This window comes from Pongo abelii, chromosome 10 (assembly GCF_028885655.2).
Source record: "Pongo abelii isolate AG06213 chromosome 10, NHGRI_mPonAbe1-v2.0_pri, whole genome shotgun sequence".
Lineage (NCBI taxonomy): Eukaryota > Metazoa > Chordata > Mammalia > Primates > Hominidae > Pongo > Pongo abelii.
In genome coordinates this window covers 114,919,238-114,942,190 of record NC_071995.2, presented here as the reverse complement: position 1 = coordinate 114,942,190, position 22,953 = coordinate 114,919,238, and the positions used below count along the sequence as shown (strand labels likewise).

Below are 22,953 nucleotides of genomic sequence, written 5' to 3'. Positions count from 1 at the left end.
CAATATGGAATAAAGAATTGCTATATAACTCTTTTGCTGGTAGGTAGGACCTTGTGTAGAAGAATTACATTCAGTGTTCTGACATCTTTTCTTACAAAATGTGTAGAATTTCATTGAATACTGTTAGAGATAACTGTATTTCACTAGTTCCAAATGTGCACATTTCCCCCATTTCCCCCCACATTTTTATGTTTTTATTTGTTTTTATTTTTATTTTTATTTTTTTTTTTTGAGATGGAGTTTCGCTCTTGTTGCCCAGGCTGGAGTGCAATGGCGTGATCTCAGATCACTGCAACCTCTGCCTCCCGGGCTCAAGTGATTCTCCTGCCTCAGCCTCCCAAGTAGCTAGGATTACAGGCGTGCACCACCACGCCCAGCTAATTTTTTGTATTTTTAGTAGAAACGGGATTTCACCATGTTAGCCAGGCTAGTCTCGAACTCCTGACCTCAGGTGATCTGCCCGCCTCGGCTTCCCAAAGTGCTGGGATTACTGGCATGAGCCATCGCATCCAGCCTCATTTTTATGTTTTTAAAATCAGTTATACTCCTTACAATCCATGGCATCCACAGTTGGCCAGGTGACAATTAAGATACAGTTGTCATTTGCCTGCACATGAGTGAACTTGGTCATAACTCTCTGTGTTGTTGTCAGTTCAGCTGAATTGTGCATGTTATTGTTGTTACAAGAGTTGGGTTCACTTGCCATTTAACATGTCTTCAAAAAGACATGTTAGAATACCTTGTGATTTGACATTAAAATGACATACACAAGTGGCATGGAAACAGAAGTGGGCCACTGCTTGTATATGAATAAAGCAGATATTCATTATAGAAGACACAATTGCAATTCCTTGTTTCTCGCAAAGCCATAATCAAGTGCTTTATTGTGCCTACAAAAAGAAAATACCTAAGATAAAGCTGGGCTGTATTTTTGTCACTGAGATCCTTGTCACGTAAAAAGTATTGCCTATCACATGCAAAGCCAAAAAATAAAAAATTTAAAAAGCCAGCATTAAAACTTGCAAGATGGGCTGGGCATGATGGCTCACACCTGTAATCCCAGCACTTTGGGAGGCTCAGGCGGGTGGATCACTTGAGGCCAGGAGTTCGAGACCAGCCTGGCCAACATGGCGAGACCCCGTCTCTATTAAAAGTACAAAAATTAGCCAGACATGGTGGTGCACGCCCATAATCCCAGCTACCTGGGAGATTGAGACAGGAGAATCACTTGAACTTGGGAGGTGGCAGCTGCAGTGAGCCAAGATTGCACCACTGCCCTCCAGCCTAGGCAACAGAGACTCTGTCTCAAAAAAAAAACTTGAAAGATGGGTGTCAGTGGCTTGGACGAATATCTCTGAAGTTCTCTTAAGAAATGCTGTATTCCTAACATTCTTGATGATGCAAGAATTGAAATTATGCAGAAATGTGATTTTATTTGAAGTAATTCTGAAGCGTAAGATGTTTTAGAAATACATCAATCAATTTATTTTGCTTACTTTTGTTTACATTTTCTTTTTTACGTGGGCATAACAATCTGTGCCCAGTGTCCCAGAGTTCTTTTGGAAAGTATAATGTAAAAATTTTAAGTGATAAAACATTTTGATTGTTTAATTGGTGATGTTTTTATTTTTGGTGATATATCTCATCTGGTGTATTGCTTCAGTGACTTACTAATTTGTTACTGATACTATAAAAGTAATTCTTGATGTAATTATTTTAGGTGCCTAATGGATAAGAACTTCGTTAGGATTGGGAAATGGTTTGTCCGACCCTATGAAAAGGATGAAAAGCCAGTCAACAAAAGGTGAGCCTTTAGAATGCTCTTGGCTTTTTGGTTTCTTTGGCCTTGTGGGTGGGTGAACAGCTTATTGATTTATTTATTTCCTAATAATGTTAGTAGTTTAGATATACTCAAATAGATTGCTGCATCACAGTGTTCTTAAATACTATATTATTAAATTTATATTCAATATTAAATATTGATTAGAAAGGTGATTGCCAGTATACTCATGTTTAAGCCACATATTACTATACTATTTGGAATTAAGATAATCTGTTTTGTTGTTTTCCGTTTTCCTTCCTCATCTTTGACTTTTTTTTTTCTTTTTCTTTTCTTTTTTTTTTGAGGCTGTGTCTCACTCTGTCACCCAGGCTGGAGTACAGTAGTGCCATCTTGGCTCACTGCAGCCTTGACTTCCCAGGCTCAGGTGATCCTCCCAACTCAGCCTCCCAAGTAGCTGGGACCACAGGTGTATGCCACCACACCTGGCTAATTTTTTGTATTTTTGGTAGAGATGGGATTTTGCTGTGTTGCTCAGGCTGGTCTCGAACTCCTGAACTCAAGCCATCCGCCCACCTTGGCCTCTCAAACTGCTGGGATTATAGGTGCGAGCCATTGTGCCCGGCCTCATCATTAATTTTTTAAAAGTGTTGTATGGAATAAGTTTAAAAACAGTGAAGAAATGGTGACAATTTTTGTGCAATTCATTGGTACCCCTTAAAGAAGATCAACACATCTTTGATGATTGTAAAACCAGAACTGTGAATTACTTTCCTAAACAATCCTAAACTTTTAGCCATCATATGTGTGTGTTTAAATGCAGTCCTTGATACTATACAGACATGGAATTTTAGATCAGTCACACCAGAATTGGAAAACAAAACCCTCAAAATTTAAAATTTACTTTGGCTACCTCTGAGTGTAGCATACACATAATTGGAATCATAAGTCGATGGTGAATATTCATTACTGGTGAGCATGGTATTCAATTTAAATTGTGTTTTATTATCAGTGTACTTGCCCTAAGTGTCCCAGGTACTGGGTGCAGATTAGAGCCCTTGAAGCCTTACATAGTAGTTTTAAGATTAGGCCTTTTCTTTTGGTTGCAAAATTTCAGCTGGAAACTCCTGCGTTATTAGGAACCTTTGCTTACTTAACTTTCTTAGTTTCTAGCAGAGACTTAATTAGTAGTCTTCTCACTCAACCTGTCTGCCTTAAATCTTTAATGAAATGGTTGTGGAATCTTCTCATTAACCAAACATAATTTATGAAAATTTTCAAATCAGATAAATTAGGGACCAGAAGTTTTCTTTGTCAAATCACCATAAACTTCTTTGAAGCATTTTCCTTTTCAGTACATTCAAAATCTTTTAAAAAGTAGCAATGTGTATGGGTGTGTAAAAGTTTGATTCTGTTTACAGATACTTTGACTGATGAAATGGGATTTTTTTTTCATGTATATATGTGTATATATATATGTATGTATGTATAGATTTGGCTTAACTAATGTGTTTCATGGGTTTTTACTTTTATTTAGTTTTACTTTTTTAATTTTTTGAGACAGGGTCTTGCTTTGTTGTCCAGGCAGGAGTGCCAGTGGCGTGATCTCGGCTCACTGCAACCTCTGCCTCCCGGGTTCAAGCGATCCTCCCACTTCAGCCTCCCAAGTAGCTGGGACTGTAGGCACACACTACTACACCCAGCTCATTTTAAAATTTTTTGTAAAGACAGGGTTTTGCCATGGCTGGTCTTGAACTCCTATGCTCAAAGCAGTCCACCTACCTTGGCCTCCCAAAGTTCTGGGATTACAGGTGTGAGCCCCTGTGCCTGGCCTTTGGTTTTTGCTTTTAATCTTAGCATTCTCCTTAAATTTACAAAGGACTTAAATTTAAATTTTCTGAGTGGTTTAAATTTGGCTTTTATGTTTATGACTCTGCAGAGTTAAATATGGAGTGCTTTATCCCAGTGACCTTCTTTATCATTCTGAGTACGTCTGTCCATGCCTAACATGGATTGTGTCACTGGTCACTGGTGAGTTAAATGAGCTAGTCATAAAATAGCTTTAGATCATAAAATACAGGATGATTTGACAGCCACTTGGGGATGAAGAGGAAATGTAGATATAAAGTAGGGATTGAAGGAGTAGCAATTAGTATGTTAATAGTAAAAAATAATGTTAAAAAGTCAAATATAGTTATCAGCCTATTTTATATAGAGTTTGTATATCTTTACACTCATTTCGGCTCCAAAAATCTTCATAACTTTAGCAAGCATGATGTAAATAATGCATGTAATGTATTTGGGAATTTGATTCAATATAAATGGGAGGCTGCTGATATCTGAGCACTGTAATTGAATGGATTTTAGACTTTATGTTCATGATTGAATATGGGACTTTGTTTTCCTTCAGTGCAGAAATGTAAATTATTTTGAAATAGTATTTCAGAAAAGCTTAACAATTAGAAAACATTTAAATCAAAGATGAATTTAAAAATTGGCATTTGCTTTAATAAAACTTTATTAGGTATGATGACTTTTCCTCCTCTTATTCTCTGAGTGGAAAATAGAGCCTCTTGGTAGATGTTGAAATAGGATCTCAGTAGTCATGCCTGAGATGGACAGTTTTAAATGGACAGTCGTGCTGTGAAGGAGAGCATTTAGCATTAGATGAGAATTGGGTTCACGTCTTATTCTTCCACTTGCAAGTTAGATTTTGGACAAACTGTTTATCTCAGCTGAATTTTTATTATTATTGAATTGAAAATCATAATGTCTTACTTAGAGTGTTATAGTGAAGATTAAATTAGGTAATTTATGTGGCTGTTTATAATTTAGTTGAGAGAAAGAAATGAATTAAATTAATTTTTCTTAAGTTTAATTGTGTCTTTTTTGGTACATTGGTACAGATCCATTTAGTGACTAATGGAGAGGAAAACCTGTTGCCCAGTGCTAAACAAATTAAATGTACAAATTTATGTTTTAGAAAAGCTCTTATTTCTAAGTATAGTGTAATACTAGCATATAGTATCTGTATATAGTATCTATAATCTTAGCATATAGATAGTATATGCTAGGATTACTAGCATTACTGATTATTACTATTCCTGATTTCTCATACTGCATATTTTAGATATTCTAATCATGGTGAAAAAATACTGATGAATGGGTTCTCCCTGTTAGAATAATAGCGTATGATTTTTTGTGCTATAATTTCTTTCTGTACTCCTTTGAAGTTCTTGTGCTATGATTTCATTTACTAATGGACTCCTAAAAGAGTTCTTAATGTTTGATATGAGTTGATGTTCAGGAGAATTCTAAAATAGATTATTTACGTATTATATATTAAATATATGTATTTGATTAGGTAGTTTTAGAAACATAGAAATTCATTCAATGTAATTTTTTCTCTATATTGACATCTTTTGTTATTCATATCCTTGGGAAAAGAATAAGTAGAAAAGACAACTTTGGGTTTGCCCTCGAGTGGTGACAACTAAAATCAAACATACCAAATTTCTGTTTTCTAAGATTTAGGTTGAACTTGAAAAAAAGCTTTTGCATTCAGAATATGTTTTAAAACAAACCAGTGAAAATCATTTGGAAATTATTCCAGTCATGCAGGTTCTCTCTCTTGGGAAGGCGTTTGTTTTCTAATTTAATCTCAATCCACATTTTATTACTGGAGAATTTGAAATCTATACACTTTAGTCTTTGAATGTCATTTTTAGGAAACAGTTTATTGCCCTCAATAACAGTGGACCTTTGATCTTTTCTGGTATCAGGTATACAGAAGCTAAGTTAACAAAAATAGCAACTTGCTAATTTATTTTCTGGGTTAATTTGCTGTCACTGACTCTTGGGCAGATCTACTCTGTGCTTGGGTGATACTCCAGAGAGCATCACATGTTTTCAGATATTCTAATTACTTTTGTATGTGCTGATAGCACATGTGCACACCCCCCCCACCCCCACCACACATATACGCATACACACTGAAAGTATATTACTGTAACTATGGTTTTTGTCTTCTCCCCTCTTAACTTCAGACTTTTTAAAACTTTTTTATTTTCTTACATTACCTAACATACATATTTAAGAAATATAAATACTTTTTTGGTTTAATAGCAAAGCGTGTATTTTGTGTAACAATACATTATTAGCTCATACCAGAAGTGTTTTGATGTAGGAGAACCATATTTAGCATTTTGAAACTTTCCCTTCCTTTCCTTTCTTCATCCTCCCCTTTATCTCCTCAAAGATAACAACCTGCTATTCCATTTTCTGAATTAATTTGCTATCACTGACTCATGGGCAAACCTGCCCTGTTCTTGAGTGGTACGCCTTCTCTCCATCCTCCTCTTTTTCCCCAGACTCTGTTATAGCCCAGTCATCTGTGTTATTTAGCTTGTAGAGATGCCCAGATGAGAAGGCAGAGAAGGGATCCCTAGTCTAGAAGGTGAGCAGACACTTCAAATGTGAATGGTAAAGCAAGCCTCTTTTTAATGTCCAGAAAAATGAGATCAGCAGCTATCTATATTTTTTTCTGTTTTACTCATAAATTTACTTTGCACATGTGGTGCCTATCTGTTAATAAGGGCTTGCTGAATGGGAAATCCATAGATAAATATTAATGGGACAGTTTGGACTTACATAATCATGCATAATAGTTTTACAGCTTTTTTTTTTGTAGCTCTATAAAATATTTAGTCATTTTCTGAGAGTCTATCTGAGGGAGTTAAGGTATTCTGCCATTTGAATATATTTGGGGCTTGTGTGAAAAGTGAGAAGAGGGATGAAGTTAGAGTCTTGGGGATCATCAACATTTGTAGAATGGGTACAGAAACAAGAATACATAAAGGAGACTGAAGAGTCAACTGGAAATGAGAACCAAGAGAGACTGGTGTTACCAGAACCATGGAATTTTAAAGTTTCAAGATTGATCAGCTGTGTCTGCCATAGAGGCATGTAAAACATGTAATATAAAGACTATTAGATTTGGCAATTATGTAGTCATGGTGACTATAACATTGGCAGTTTCAAGTGGTAAAATTCAGATTGCAGTAGCTTGCATTATAAATGGCAGTTGAAGTGAAGATACTGAATGTAGAGCTCTTGCCATATTTTTTACAAGTAGCTGCAAAACACAAAACTGTTGATTCCAGGAAGGGAGCAGACAAACACTTAATAAGGGCTTGTGATAAAGTTTTATAGTGGTAGCTATAATTTTAAAAAGTACCTTCCGTGTACCAGGTACTTTGCTCTGTAGTTTCATAAACGTATATAGGGGAATGTTAAATTGAAAGACCACTTCAACCAGAGGTGATGATAGTTAAATACAGTATTTGCTTTCTATCTAACTCTTCTAGTTTTTTCTTTTTTTCTTAATAACTTAAAAGAAGTTATGACTGTTAGTTTTTATTTTTCATTTGTGCTATTAGTGGTCTAAACAGTATATGTCAACAATAATTATGATTTTTACACTTTAAAGTAAAATATATTTAAATATGTGCTATTTTCAAGAAGGATTGAAAATACCTTATAGTAAAAGTAAAAGATATACCTTGTTTTTTAAATTCTTTTTTATAGTAAAAGACATACCTTGTTTTTTAATTCTTTTTTTTTTTGAGACAGAGTTCCGCTCTGTCGCCCAGGCTGGAGTGCACAGGCGCGATGTCAGCTCACTGCAGTGTCCCCCAGGTTCAAGCAATTCTCCTGCCTCAGCCTCCCAAGTAGCTGGGATCACAGGCATGCACCACCACACCTGGCTAATTTTGTATTTTTAGTAGAGACGGGATTTCACCATGTTGGCCAGGCTGGTCTCGAACTCTTGACCTCAGGTGATCCACCTGCCTTGGCCTCCCAAAGTGCTGGGAGTACAGGCGTCAGCCACTGCGCCTGACCTATACCTTGTTTTTTAATATACTGGAGAGGTTGAGAGAATACCATTATTGTAATTCCTTTTTAAATTCCTGCTACATAACTGAAACTAAGCTCGAAACAAATCTCTCCTTGTTCAGTAGACCGTTCATCCGGAAATGTAGATGATCTTCCATTAACTATTTGACCTTGTGGGACTTAGTGAATCCTTTGGGACTTCAGTTTTAGCATTTATTTCTAAATTGTCTTTTAGCTTTCGGATTCTCTGATTCTCTAAGTGAACTGAAATTGGTGAAGTCTGGACATGTCCTACCCATGTATGTCTCTGTGTATATCCATATCTTTTATTCCTTTTTTCTCTACCACTCAGAGCATGTTACCTTCATTGTATTTAGTTCTGCTGTAAGCAGAAGGTAACTCTTATATTCACCACTGCAAGAGATTTGATATCATTCTTCCCAAGAGTTGGAAAATTTTAAAAGAACATGTTTGTAGAGAGGGAAGGATTATGTTAACTTGAGTAACGATACTCATAATCAGATCAAGAAATGGGAGGAGAAATTGTAGGTCCCAAATGGGAGTGGAGGTGTTAATTTCAGTTTTTATTACAGAGGTGACCACCTATTCACCTTTGCTTAAGGTGTCTTAGCCAAAAGCCACTTTCCCTGTTGGAAACAAGTCAGTTGAAGCTTCAGAGCGTGAATGAATAAAGGTTCAAAGTTTAACCTTTTGGTAGCATGAGGGAAGTACTGTTGAGTTTATTCATATCTCAGCCTCATTTAGGATGTTGTTCATGGTATGTTTTTCTGACCAAATAATAGACTGAGCCTAAGTACCATAGAATGATATTGCAGTATATCAACTAGATCATTCTCATAGATTAATGAAATGGATTACTCTAGAAGTTGACTACATTTAAAAAGGAATGTTTTATCCTCTGCTTTGTAAATGTAGCTAAATTTGGCATACTTTGCTGAAGTATCTTAGAATTTAGAGAAAGTGTAAAAATGAATATGCCTGGAAGGTTGTTTCCATTCTTTTTTCATGGCATCTCAGTAACATGGGGGGAATTTTATGGCAAGTTAAAAACAGACTTGTCTGAGGGAAATGACTGCTCCTATTTTTATGCTATTACTATATTTTTTCATTTCCACATTTATTTTGTATTTATTTACAAAATGAGAAAACAGTTCATCTGTGTAGGCGAGAGGGGAATGTTGTCTTAATTTTAATTTGGAAAATTTCAGCTGTACTAAGTATAAATTAATTTTCCAGTGTGGCTTAACAATTTAAGAATCTTGAGATTATTACTTATGAATTCCTGTTATAGTCTACCATATATTTTTGCCACCTCTATTACTAATCCTAAAAGGATACTGTAATACTTACGGTATGTTTTCGGACTGAACCCGCTGGTTTAATAATATCAAATGTTTGTTTAGATGATATCATCCTTTTCATTTCCATTTAGTTTCTGGTTTATATTATTATAGTCGAGATTTAGTGAAAATCGCCGGGTGCTGTGGCATAAGCATATAGTCCTAGCTAGTTGAGAGACTGAGCAGGAGGATTGCTTGAGCCCAGGAGTTCAGGAGTTCAAGTCCGGCCTGGGCAACACAGTGAGATCCCGTCTTTATAGAAAATAATTGAGTGAACATTACTATGGTGTGGACATAAAAGAAGGCAGATTTTAAAAGAAGATTTAAATAACTGGAAAGTGTGTATTCTATTTTCAATAATGTCATTTTCAGTTCCATAATTTCCATTGGACCTTTTTTATCATTTCTGTTTCTCAGCTGTCATTTTGTATTTGTTTATTCATTGTGAGCACATTTTCCTTTATGTCCTTAAGCTGCTTACAATAATTGCTTACAGATTTTTGCTACTAAAAAAAATCTGGATTTTCTCCATTGGTTGTGTTTTCTCTTGAATATGGGTTAGATTTTTCTTGTTTTTTCATATGTTGAATAATTTTGAATTATATTCTGAACAATGATACAGTGTGGAGACTCTGGATTCTGTTATCTTTGAACGCATTGTTTATTTGGCCTTTTCTTTTCTCCTTTTTTTTTTTTTTTCTTTTTTAAGCAAGGAGTTAATTTTGGCTGAATTTTGGTCTCCTCTCCCCTCTCCTCTTTTCTTTTCTTTCTTTTTTAAGCAAGGGGTTAACTTTGGCTGAATTCAGACTCCAAACTGTTGTCTCTTTTGTGGTGGGCAGAAGCTGAAATTTCTTTACTTCTTTTATCCTAGGGTTTCTCAGCCTTGGCACTGTTGATTCATGGGCTGGATAATTGTGAGAGCTGTCCTGTGCATTGTAGGATTTTCAGCAGCATCCCTATCTCTCCCTACCTGATGCTAGTCACACCTTCCTTCCTCAGTTGTGACAACCCAAAATGTCTCCAGATAGTGCCAGAGTTTCCTTGGGAGGGCAAGTCACCGTGGTTGAAAACCACTGTTTTAGCCTTCTGAGGGCTGTTGAGAGCCTGCACCATGCACATAATTTAGGAATTGGCCAGAGATTTGGGCAGAGTTTGTGTCTCTCATTCTCTTCTTTACAGAATTTCTATTCTCATTTTCAGCAGCTGTGGTCTCTTTAACTCAGTCCTCTGGTTCTGTGCCACTAAGAATCAAGGTCGGGTTTCTGTTCAGTTTTAGCTATTGTGGTTCAGTCTGCCCTATGCTACAAACTGTTTAAAAAGGAGGATGGAGGGGTAGGTGGACAACTCTGATGAGAATGAGGATGATTGATTCAGTGCCATTTCCTCCTTCTGGTGGTAAACTCTTGCCCCTCCCCCAGGATCTTCCTGCATTTGGTAACTCCGGTTTTTGCAGGTTTTAATATCTTCTTCATAATCTATAGTTGTTATTTAAAGGGAGTGTCATGTTGGAGTGGAAGGAACTACTTTGTACCACCGGGAGGGGAACCTGATACGTATTTTAGGATGTAAAACTTGACATTGCGTACCATCCTTTGTCAAGGAGGGTACCATCTTTGAAAAAATGTATAGACATAAAAGATCTTTATTATGTATTTGGAGTTAACATTTATATAAAACCTTTTCTTGATGCACTTTCAGTGCTCTATGCAAATGTTTCTTAACAGCCCTTGTGAACTTTTTTTGCAGAATGAGGTAGGATGATGAGAAATGAGACAGACCAGTAAGAGGAAGGAAGGTCTGGGAGGTGACCAAACAAGGCTGAAAGGCAGATGATAGGATTGTGAGGGGAATGGAGGCGATTGAGGGATGGCTGCCTGTTTGATTCGTAGTGTGCTGTTAGTAAATGGGGTCCTTTCTTTGAAAAGTGTGATCACACTTGGTAAAATTTTCTGACTGTGGCATCTGTGTAGCAACTTGGCAGCAGGGGGAAAGCATTGTAGATTAGAGTTAGATTTCAGAACATTTCTCTTTCGACAAGAATATTCATTGCTGAAAAGATGGTTAAGAATACGGTTTCATATTTTTGCTTTTGGTTGACTTCACACGTTTTTTTCGAACATTTTTTTCCTCATTAGTTTAAGGAAACAATTTAAAATGTTAAGAAAAAGATTATATAAATAAATTCTATTAAACTTAAAATTACTCACTTAAGCTTGCCTTTTATAGATGAATTTTATGGGATTGAATAAGATAGCATAAATAAAGTAGCTAATACAGAACCTAACATCTGGTTATTGTGTAATGGTAGCTGTTTGCTATTAGTAGTGAAACTGGTAGTAGTAATATTTAGAAAAAATTAAGGATAATTTTTTATGATGTTGGTAATTTCTTGTACTAGAGAAAGCTTGCCAATCAAATACTTATGAATCAGTTTTTATATACACAATTTGCATTAAATAAGGTAGGTGTTTCTACTATAAATCTTTCTACATAATGGCAATATAAGAAATGTCATATTGTATACTGATTTTACCCCTAAAATAATGACATCAGCTATTTTCTAATTTTAAAGAAGTAGTCTTACCAAATGTTTGAAATCACCATGATTTTGGTATGAATTTGAAAATATGGTGTTTACTAGCATTGTGGTTCTGTTGCTATCCTTCTATGGAGTCAAAGGAAAAAATTTTGAAAATGCATAATGTATATTATAACAATATGACTGTTGTGGAGTGTTAAAGGATATTATAAAAATAAAGCTTTTAAGTATGGTTGGTAGAAATTATTAGATCTGTCTCTGAGAACCTGTTAAGTGTGGCTTGCATGCTTCATTTAGGATTTTATTGAGAGTTGTATAAGATTGAAGTATAATAGCTTGATATTTATGGTTAAAGAATATCATGGGCTGGGCACAGTAGCTCACGCCTGTAATCCTAGCACTTTGGGAGGCCGAGACAGGCAGATCACTTGAGGTCGGGAGTTTGAGACCAGCCTAACCAACATGGAGAAACTCCGTCTCTACTAAAAATACAAAATTAGCTGGGTGTGGTGGTGCAGCTTGTAATCCCAGCTAGTCAGGAGGCTGAGGCAGGAGAATCGCTTGAACCCGGGAGGCAGAGGTTGCAGTGAGCTGAGATTGCACTGTTGCACTCAAGCCTGGGCAATAAGAGCGAGACTCTGTCTCAAAAAAAAAAAAAGAATTATCATGGAAAACTGTTAAATTAAAATACTAAATTTTACGGAAACTATGGAGCTGCCTCCTTGATAGAATGTCAGGTCTGTTTTTGTTGTCTTCTGCCTGTGTCTCTTGACTTGTAGTTTCTTTTGTCTCAAATCACTCTGCCCTTGTATATACTTTGGTTAGACTACTTTTGGTGAAGCACTCTCCAATAGAAGAACATAATGTGGTTCAGTTGTGTAGAGATCGCCCAAGCGTTGTCTAGCATTTCTGCTCCCCAGCAGAAGCCATTTTCTCCAGCCAGAGTTGCCCTTCACAGTTCTAGCATAGTCTAAACTCATTTTCTCATTGTTCGTATTCTTTCTCTCCCACCCACTCTGTCTTCCCTGGCAATTCAAATGAAATTCCATCTCTCTTCTTTGAGTTGCTCCCCTGAAGTAACATTTCTGTTTCTTCTGGCATTTTACCTCTAAATTTATCAATAGCATGTTTATTCTTCTGTTCTTAATGTCGTGTGTGTGTGTGTGTGTGTGTGTGTGTGTGTGTGATTTTAATCTTCTCTTGAATTCATACTATAGAAGATAAGAATTTAGTCTTTCTCCTTTCCCCATTCCTACATTACTCCTGAATTGAATCTTTAATATAAAATCATTTATTTTAGTTTCCAGTGTACATCATAATTTTACCTTTTTTTCTACTCGATCTATAATTCCCAGCACAAAAGGTTGGGTTAAACTGAATAGGACATACTTTTCCTTTGTAAATCTATTTCATATGCTTTAGGATCAAAATGGTAAATGAGGTTTGAAAAGTAATCTAACATAAAACAAAAATTGAGTTATGTCATTAAAATAGAAATAGTCTCTTCACCATTCTTATCTTGATGTTAAAAGATGATCTTTTAAACTATTTTATAATTGGGTTAAGATCTTTGATTCTTATAGTTATTGGTTTTGTATGGTTATTTATCAGTGTTATTCATTATTGAGTGGTTTGTTCAAGTTTGAGCAGTTATGCTGTTTGTGACCCTTATTTTAGTATGAGTATTTTTTAATAGAAAGCCTACGGTACTGTTGGACTTTGTCCCCTGTCATGCTGGGTTGTGAATTGCAATTCTTGTAGTAGAAATAGCCTCAACACATTTTGAGATCTTAAATGTGCTTCATATATAAAGTAGGAATTTGCACACAGAGGACCCTAGAGGGAACATTGTTAGGCAACATTTCAGGGATAATTATGTACTCTTGAAGTTGAGTAGTATTGTTTCTTTAGTGTTAACTGTTATTGAGAATGTAGAAAAATAAATGGACATTGCAGTATATATAATTGAAAACAGTTGGCTAAAAGTATGTCCATGTTAACTGAGATTTTAAAAAAATGACTACATATATAGGAGGTACTTATTACTAAAAGAGAATTGGGCTGTTGGCTGGTAAATTTTGGGATTTGTCTCTGTGATTTTAAACATCAATTTCAGTGTAGTATGTCATCTCCACACCTTCATTTCTTCTTCTTTTTTTTTTTTTTGGCGACAGAGTCCTGCTCTGTTACCCAGGCTGGAGGCTGGCGGCTCACTGCAACCTCCGCCTCTTGGGTTCAAGCAATTGTCCTGCTTCAGCCTCCTGAGTAGCTGGGATTACAGGTGCATGCCACCATGCCCGGCTAATTTTTGTATTTTAGAATTTAAGCTTTATATCAGAAAATAGTTCACCTCTTTCAAATAACTTTTTTCTGCTAATAATTTGTTGTGTTCTTGAATAAATAATATTTCTGGGCTTTAATTTCACTATTGAAATATCACACTCAACTGGAATTCTTTAGTGAAAGAAACAAGACATTATGATATCTCTTCACAATATGTGAAAATAGAAAAATTGGGATTGTATATACTTTTACGTTTTCAGCTTTACCTGCAGCTCTCCATTTACCCCTTCTCTGAGAGCATATGCTACTGACTTGAACACAAGTATGCTCAGGTAGTAGAATGAATATGTACTGTTGTGCATTATTCCTTGATCATTTCAAGCATATTTTGTGGGTTCATAAAGGTAAGTTACCAAAGGACACTTTAAGAGTGGAAAGGCTCACCCTTTTCCCCAACCCTTAGAAACACATGGTACTAAAAATACCCAGTAAAAAATTGATGAAATCATTAAGTACATTTCAAACTAGAGGATTCTTCCTTTGAGGAATATTACACTGGTAAGTTTGAACATGGCTCAGTGTTTGAAGTACAATACAAGGTATGCTCCATAGATGATGCAGAACCAAGAGTTGTGTATTTGTGCTTTGACTTGCTATAAAATTCAAGCATTACATGTTTCAGAGCTCTTTTAATTCTTCTAGCTACATCATTGTGTAGTCTTCATTTGAGACATTGGCATCCTGTATATTTGATCTCCTTTAACTAAGGAGGAATGCAGTACCACTTGTAACTCCTTTAAACACGTCAGGCATTTTCAGAATCAGTTGAAGGTACTGAGGGACCAAGTTGTAACTGAGGCTAGGGTGATGCCAGGTAAAGGGAGGCAGAGGAACAGGGGCCAGTTGTCCTGACCCACACGATAAATGCTCAGAATTCTAAATTTTTAGCTCAAGAATTATGACTTTTTGTACGTGCAGCGTTTTCAGGAAGTGATGAACATATGCATTATTACGAGTTTTCCTGATGGATCTGAATTTGCCAACCAATAGCCTGCTCCTCTGAAAATAAATGACAGAAGTTTCAGACTTTATTATAACTCCCATTCTTAATTATGCTCTTAGTGTGCATAATCAAACTGGTCTACTCACCATATGCTATGTTTCTGCTTCTGTGCTTTTCGTTTCTAAACCCTGAGTAGGAATGATGTCCACTTTGTTGTGCGGGTGTTTTTTTTTTTTTCCTCTCTTCCTTGAGACAGTCTCGTTCTGTCTTCCAGGCTGAAGTGCAGTGACGCGATTTTGACTCACTGCAGCCTCCATGCCAGGTTCAAGTGATCCTCATGCCTCAGCCTCCTGAGTAGCTGGGATTATAGGCATGTACCACCACGCCTGGCTAATTTTTGTAGTTTTAGTAGAGACAGTTTTGCCAGATGGCCAGGCTGGTCTCGAACTCCTGGCCTCAAGTGATCTACCCAACTTGGCCTCCCAAAGTGCTGGGATTACAGATATGAGCCACCACGCCTGGCCTGCACAAGAGTAAATGAGATAATAAATGTAAATGACTGAATGAATGACTAGATAAATCTTTGAAAGCCTGCTTCATAAATTTTTCTTGGTTCTCATAGTACCTTATGCAGTTTTATTAAACCTATCAACTTGTCAAAATTAAATGATCCTAATTTAGGGATAGTAGTGTGTAACATTTTATTATTCCTGTTTCAAATCATTTGATGTTGTTTACATATATTCAGGTCCTTTGTTCTATAAATCATTCATTAAAAGCAGATGCTGGCACTGCCATAACATTCCCTCCCTTAGACCAAATGTTTTCAGAGGTTTGACTTTGGTCTTATATTCATATGTAGTTGTAAAGAGGCCTTTTGACTATTAGGACCCACTACAAGTGTGGTAGTCCATTTTCAATATTTCACGCATAATATGGAGTTCTTTTTTTTTTTCTTTTTATAATTTTAAAAATGTGGATTGCTTCATGAATTTGCATGTCATCGTTGTGCAGGGGCCATGTTAATCTTTTCTGTAGGGTTCCAATTTTTGTGTATGTACTTCTGAAGCGAACAAGAGGAAGTTCTACATAGTGCTGAGCCAAGTATCTTTAATAGTAAGATGAGAGAGCAACTCTGGGTAATAAAGGAGGCAGCCTAGGTAAAAAGCGACCCAGACAGAAGTGGATCCAGAGTCAGTTATCAGGTGAGGAAAGAAGCAAGTTCCTTACAAACCACCAACACTTCTATATATTTTTTCTCATTTGGATGGACATGATTCAACACATGTAGAGACATATTTACTCATTTGCTTTTTACTTTGCTTGCTCCTCACCTGTTCCTCATAAGTATACCCCCAAAAGTGAAAGTTTTTCCCCTTCTTAGGCACTTGTCACTTCTGTAGCTTGAAATGAAAAGAGTGATCTAGATAAGAATGTTTGACATGAAGTAAAGAAAATTAGAAAGAATAAGTGGAAAATTGAGAGTAAAATAAGTTGTTATCTCTATATTTAGTTTACTGGCATAGTCTGTCATTGGAAGTAACTAACTATACGAATATTGCCGTTTATTCTTTTGTCCTTAGCCCTGTATTTAATGAAGTACTAAAATGTTTCTTTGGAGGGAATTTAATTCTATATCACTCACTCATTCACTCTTTTAAACTTTCATTAATAGCACTTTTAAAAAAAGAATGTATTCATAGATCATCCCAAACATTTAAACAAGTCTATTGTGTATTTTTCTGATTATAAAAGGATTGAATGTATTTATTATTTTTTTGAGACAGGGTCTCATTCTGCTGCCCAGGCTGGAGTGCAGTGGCAGGATCACAGCTCACTGCAGCCTCAACTTCCTGGGCTCAGGTAATCCTCCCACCTCAATCACCTTAGTAGCTGGGACTATAGGCATGTGCCGCCACGCGTGGGTAATTTTTGTATTTTTTGTAGAGACAGGGTCTCATTATGTTTCCCGGGCTGTTCTCAAACTCAAGTGCCTTGGCCTTCCAAAGTGCTGGGATTACAGATGTGTGCCACTGTGCCCAGCCTGAATATATTTATTAAATGTTAGAAAATGTTGAAAACCACATAGACTTATAAGATAGTTGAATTATATTCTAACATATAGCTATATCCACTATTTTAATACAGGAGTATGTGTAGAATCTTTTTTTATGCTATATATATTCTTATACATACATTCCTCCAAAGTACTTGGTAATTAGTGAAATCTTTAAATTTTGGCTTTTAAAAATAGTTATTTCTAGATATACTAGAAAAGGACTTCAGCATCCTAAAGTACAGTTTACAAAAAGACAAAATTAGCATCGTAATGCAAATATAAAACAAATAATTGCCAAACATTTTCATAACTCATTAATTAGTGAGGGAACAGGTATGATGTTAAAAGCAGTTTAAGGAGCATTAGACTAGTTAGGACTTTATAGAAAATTTATAAAAGAATATAAGGATAAGATTGCTGAGTTAGTTACAGAAGTGGTTAATGTCCTGAGGAGTGCAAGCCATAATAGGGGCTCTCTCTTTGTCAGGACAGAAACTGTTTCTACTGTCCACAAATCTACAAATTAATGTAAAACCTCATTAAATCTGTGACCTTTAAAGAACAGTGAAATGTGGATTGTGCAAAGTATGTTCCCTTAAATCAGAAGTTCCTGAACTTTATTGTTTTTATAGTGCCCTAGGAATACCTTGGTATTCCTATAGGCCAAAAGAAATACCTAACAGTTCTAGTTACTAAGTACAAATAATAAGTATTTATGTACTGATAACTTAGTAACTGTTTCAACAAATAATGCACATACTGCAGTGAAACAATGAAATTTATTCTTAAATAGCTGCAGTTGCTTGTTAACAGGATGTATATGCCTGTTGAACACTGCACAACTCAAACCAAAGAATCAGGCTGGAAATCACTACTCTTATTTTCTATCTGCAATGGTTTTACTTTGTATCACAGCTACCACTGAAAAAACCAGTTTCACAAATATTTGACTTCATTGAAGGTAAGGTAGTACAGTCTAATACTGAAACTGTGAACTTGAGCTAGTAGTTTGCATGTTCTCTGACAAATGTTACTTTGTTTCCTAAAAAATTTAGAATGTCCTATAGTACCCTTGTGAATTTGCTGCAGTGGTCTGGGGTGCTTTGGTACATGGTTTGGGAATCTGAGGTCTAGATGATCCTCAGATGTGCCTTTCTCTCTATATGGCATTGAAAGGACAAGCTGTCCTCCATTCACCTTATTTCAAACTTTTGAATAAAATTTCTTAAGTATCTTGGGGAACTTCTAATTGTTATAGTTATTTTTGTCAGATTTTTATTTTAAATTGCATGCTGGATGGTGTTAGTCTCACTGATTGTCCAAGTATATTCTCTACTCTGTTTATCCAAACCCTGCCAAGTATATAAAGGTCAGCCCCCTGTGCCCAATTGTTCTCGTTCACTAATTGATCATGCCACTGTGTCGCACTCAAGTTATAATATAGCACAAGGGTGTCCAACCTTTTGGCTTCCCTGGGCCATATTGGAAGAAGAAGAATTGTCTTGGGCCATACATGAAATATACTAGCACTAATGGTAGCTAATGAGCTAAAAAAAAAAACACACATAGACATCTCAAATGTTTTAAGAAAGTTTATGAATTTGTGTTGGGCTGCATTCAAAGCTGTTCTGGGCCACATGTGGCCCATGGTTTACGGGTTGGACAAGCTTGGTATAGCTTATTCAAAACTTTTGGATCTCAGAACACCTGTTAACAAAATTGAGGACCCCAGGATGCTTTTGTTTATGTGGATTCTTATCAATATTTATGATAAAATATTCAAATGGAGGAAATTTGGAAGGCTGAGGCTGGTGAATCGCATGAGCCCAGGAATTCGAGACCAGCCTAGGCAACATGGTAAAACCCTGTCTCTATAAAAAAAAATACCAATATTAGCCGTGGTGGTACACGCTTGTAGTCCCAGCTACTTGGGGAGCTGAGGCAGGAGGATCGCTTGAGCCCACGAGGTCAAGGCTCCAATGAGCTGTGATCACGCCACTGTACTCCAGCCTGGATGACAGAGACCCTGTCGCAAAAAAGTAAATAATAATAATAATGAATAAAAAGGCTGGGTGCGGCAGCTCATGCTCGTAATCTGAGCCCTTTGGGAGGCCAAGGCGGGAGAATCCCTTGAGCCTAGCAGTTCGAGATCAGCCTGAGCAATATAGTGAGGACCCCCCCATCTCTACAAAAGGTTAAAAAAAGTTAGCTGGGCATGGTGGTGTGTGCCTGTAGTCCCAGCTACTTGGGAGGCTGAGGTGGGAGGACTGCTTGAGCCTGGGAGATTGAGGCTGCAGTAAGGTGTAATTATACCACTGCCAGTCTGGGTGACAGAGTGAGACCATCTCAAAAAAACCCACTACCACCACCACCACCACCACCAAATAAAACTGAGAAAAGTTATGTATGACTTATAAAATAATAATAATAAACCCACTACATGTTAACATAAATGATTATATTTTAGCTAAAATAACTATATTTTAAAACAAAATGTGGTAAGAATAACGGCACTGTTTTTGCAAATTTCTTTAATATCTGGCTTAAGTGAATACAGCTGTGTTGTAGTCTTTTGACATCACAATTCCATGTAGCCTCTGGAAAACTCCACTGTACACTTGGAGAAAGAGTGAAAAAGATAAATAATATCTTGATGTCATTCTGAAATAGTTTTGACCTGCTGCCTGCTTGGAGTGGAGTTTTATATTCTTTTTTAAATTTTTAGTCTTTTTTTATTCTTTTTCTTTTGCTCTAGGATACATATCGTGAGATTTTATATTCTTAGACAATTTCAAAGTAGATGTGGTTTGTAAGCATTTTACTTTTAGGAGGGGCAGGTGAACTTTTACTGTAAAGGACCAGATAATTAGTATTTTTGGCTTTGTAGGGTACATGGGCTCTGTCAAATCTAGTCAGGTCTCACATTGTACTGAGAAAGCAGCCATAGATGATAGGTAAGCAAAGAGGCATAGGTTGTTCCAATAAAGCTTTATTTACAAGAAATGGGTGGCAGGATGTAATTTGCCTTGGGGTTATAATTTGTTGAACTCTGGTCTTAAGAGGGATATTAGTGTTCAGACAAGTTAAGTCATAAGCTGAGAACCATGCATCTACAAAGTCTAGGATCTTGGGTTTAAATTCAGGCCTTTCTAGGTTCATAACCACTATTTTTTCAGTTATTTATTCTGCTTTCACTAATAAAGTTAATATTTATAAATTATATGTAGAAATGATGATGAATTATAAAGTGTTAAAATAATTTATCTCTTTACAAAATTGCATAGAGTCTGGCGTTTAGAATTGCCCAAGAAATGATTGGATGAATGTTTGAGTCTTTATCCTAATAATTCATATGCAAAGCAGAGCATTTTAATTGTTTTTCTTTCTTCCTTTTTTTTTTTGGAGACAGTCTTACTCTGTCGCCCTGGCTGGAGTGCAGTGGTGTGATCTCAGCTCACTGCAACCTCTGACTCCCGGGTTCAAGCAATTCTTGTGCCTCAGCCTCCCGAGTAGCTGGGATTACAGTTAGGTGCCACCATGCCTGGCTAATGTTTTGTGTTTTTAGTAGAGACCATCTTGGCCAGGCTGGTCTTGAGCTCCTGACCGTAAGTGATCTACACGCCTCGGCCTCCCAAAGTGTTGGGATTACAGGTGTGAGCCACAGTGCCCGGCCAATTATTTTATTAATTTACTAAAATATGTATACCTAAAAAATGTTTTCCTTTTAATAGATAAGCTCTCTACTTTATCCTATTTAAGTTATTATTTGGAATTGAAAATACATGTATATGGTACAAAATTTAGCAGCACAAAATGGTATAGTGTGAGAAAGTAAGTCTTCTATATCCACTGCCTGGCCACCCAGTTTTTCTTCTAGTGTTAATCCCTGTTACCAGTTCATTTCCAGTCTTTCAGAGATTAGTCTGTGCATATGTACACAAAAGTGTATGTATATATTCCCTTTCTTATACAGATAGTATATCCAGTGGTATACATAACTCTGCCTATTGTTCCATTCCTTTATTTTTACTTAACAGTTATGACATTCAGTCCAAGTATATATATGACTGTCAACTGAAAGCAAGAAGATACTTTATATTCACTCTAAATACTTGTTCTACCTTATTTACTAATTTCCAATATGTTTGTTTTGTTATCTATATTCTATGAGTAGCTCTTCTTACGGTAGTTTTTCACAAAGAAAAATGATCTTGCTTTGGCCGTTAGTGGGCATGAGTAAAATAACTTTACTAAGTCCTGCCAAGGAACTCAGTGTTATTATGAAGATAAGACGTAAGCATTTAAAGCCATTAGAGGTAAGACATTGTTATAATTAGTATCTTGATCTGTTAAATAGATGATAAGAAGTAAAGGTGAAAACAGGTAGATACTGATATGGGCTCTAGTAAAGAAGAGAGATTTATGAAGTTAAAGTGGGCTTTGACAAACCTGTAAGGTTTGGATGCCTTGGGGTGGAATCAAGAGGAGGGAAGCAGCAGTAAGACAGACATATGTCACTGTGGTGTCTCAAGGAAAGACTGCACTGACTGGAGAGGAAAGTGCTTGCTTAGCAGCCATGGAAGATATGAAGAGGTTGCCCTAAAAATAGGACTCCTGAGACCCAGAGAGTAGCAGAGACATTATTTTATGTCCATTTGTGCTCTGCCCTTTGGGCCCAAGATGTATAAAAGATGGTGAATTGCTTTCCTGAATTGGCAGTAATGACTGAAAAATTGGGATAGTTGCTTGTTAGAATTGTGTGATTCCAGGGCTACAGATAAATATGGTCTTGATACTTAAAGATTAAAAAAATAGCTTTAAAAAATCCTCAAAAACAAGCCTTCTTTTGAGGGCTTGGTTCAGACTTGTCGCAATATCATGGTGATTCATACATAACTTCTCCCAGTTGCTCTTGACCCCTTGCTTCTGCAGAATTCATTAACGTGCCCTGGGACTGTTTTTAGTGAGTGCATTTTGTAGTTTTTGGTTTTTGTTTTGTTTTGTTTGTAAGACAAAGCCTTCCTCTGTCACCCAGGCTGGAGTGCAGTAGTGTGATGATAGCTCACTGCAGCCTCCAACTCCTGGGCTCAAGAAGTCCTCCTGCCTCAGCCTCCTGAGTAACAGAGACTGCAGGTGTGTACCACTGTGCCCAGCTAATTTGTGTATTTATTGTAGAGATAGAGTCCTACCGTGTTGTCCAGGCCAGTGTTGAATTCCTGATCTCAAGCAGTCCTCTGTCCTCGGCCTCCCAATGTGCTGGGATTACAGGGATGAGCCACCATGCTTGGCCCCCATTAAGTGCCTTTTGTATTATTTTATTTTGTCCCCTGCCAAGGATTTTAGCACTTAAAAAATCTTCTGGCTCCTATGGCTCCTGTTAATTTTTTGAGGCTAGAGTGTATCTCACACTACTGCAATTGAGAAACACCTGAAACCTATTATAGCATATTCTTTATGGTACTATCTGGTGCCACTGTAGCTTCTCCGGATGGATTAAATCACTTGGCATCTTCTTCACACTTTAAGGGAAGGGGCCAGCAGAAAGGAAGTCTATTTCCTGGAGCTTGCAGGTCTAGATGTGTACTCAAAGACAAATTGAAATGGCAGGATCAAAAGCTACAATGTGAAGATGTTCAGTAGCACAGCTTCAAGTTGGAAGGAAAAGGAACTATTATTTGTAAGTCAGGAACAGCATTTTTTGAGATACTGTGCTAATGCTTTACATAAATTATTTCCAGTGTTCACTACATACCTGGTGCTGTGTGTTATTTTCTTTGGTTTTACAGCTGAGGAAATGGCGTCCTAGGGAATCATATTACACAGATCTAGAAAGTGCTGAGAACACATTTTAAAGGAGAAGAAGGGCAGGACGTTTATGCAAACGTTTATGCAAAGACTTGTACAGTCTTTATGTCTTGTTATCCCCCACAGTAGCCTTGTGAGATTAAGTGGTAGTAGTAGTGATACTCTTAATTTTAGTTAAAGGAATTGAGATACATGGGGATAAATAACTTGACCAAGGTCACACTGCAA

At 36.7% G+C, this 22,953-nt stretch overlaps 1 protein-coding gene and 1 non-coding gene across 9 annotated transcripts in view; one reads left to right on the top strand and one right to left on the bottom strand.

Annotated features, from left to right (window-relative positions):
- Positions 1-22,953, top strand: part of MED13L (mediator complex subunit 13L) — a 320,005-nt gene that overhangs the window by 179,235 nt on the left and 117,817 nt on the right. For all 8 annotated transcript variants that reach the window (XM_054527655.2, XM_063712262.1, XM_024256631.3 and 5 more), the window contains one exon: positions 1,721-1,804. In XM_054527655.2, the coding sequence (XP_054383630.1) occupies positions 1,721-1,804 (84 nt within the window). The remainder of the gene's footprint in view (positions 1-1,720; positions 1,805-22,953) is intronic.
- LOC112135898 (U6 spliceosomal RNA) lies at positions 15,831-15,935 on the bottom strand. The gene has a single exon (XR_002917131.1). It is a non-coding gene; the product is annotated as a U6 spliceosomal RNA (small nuclear RNA).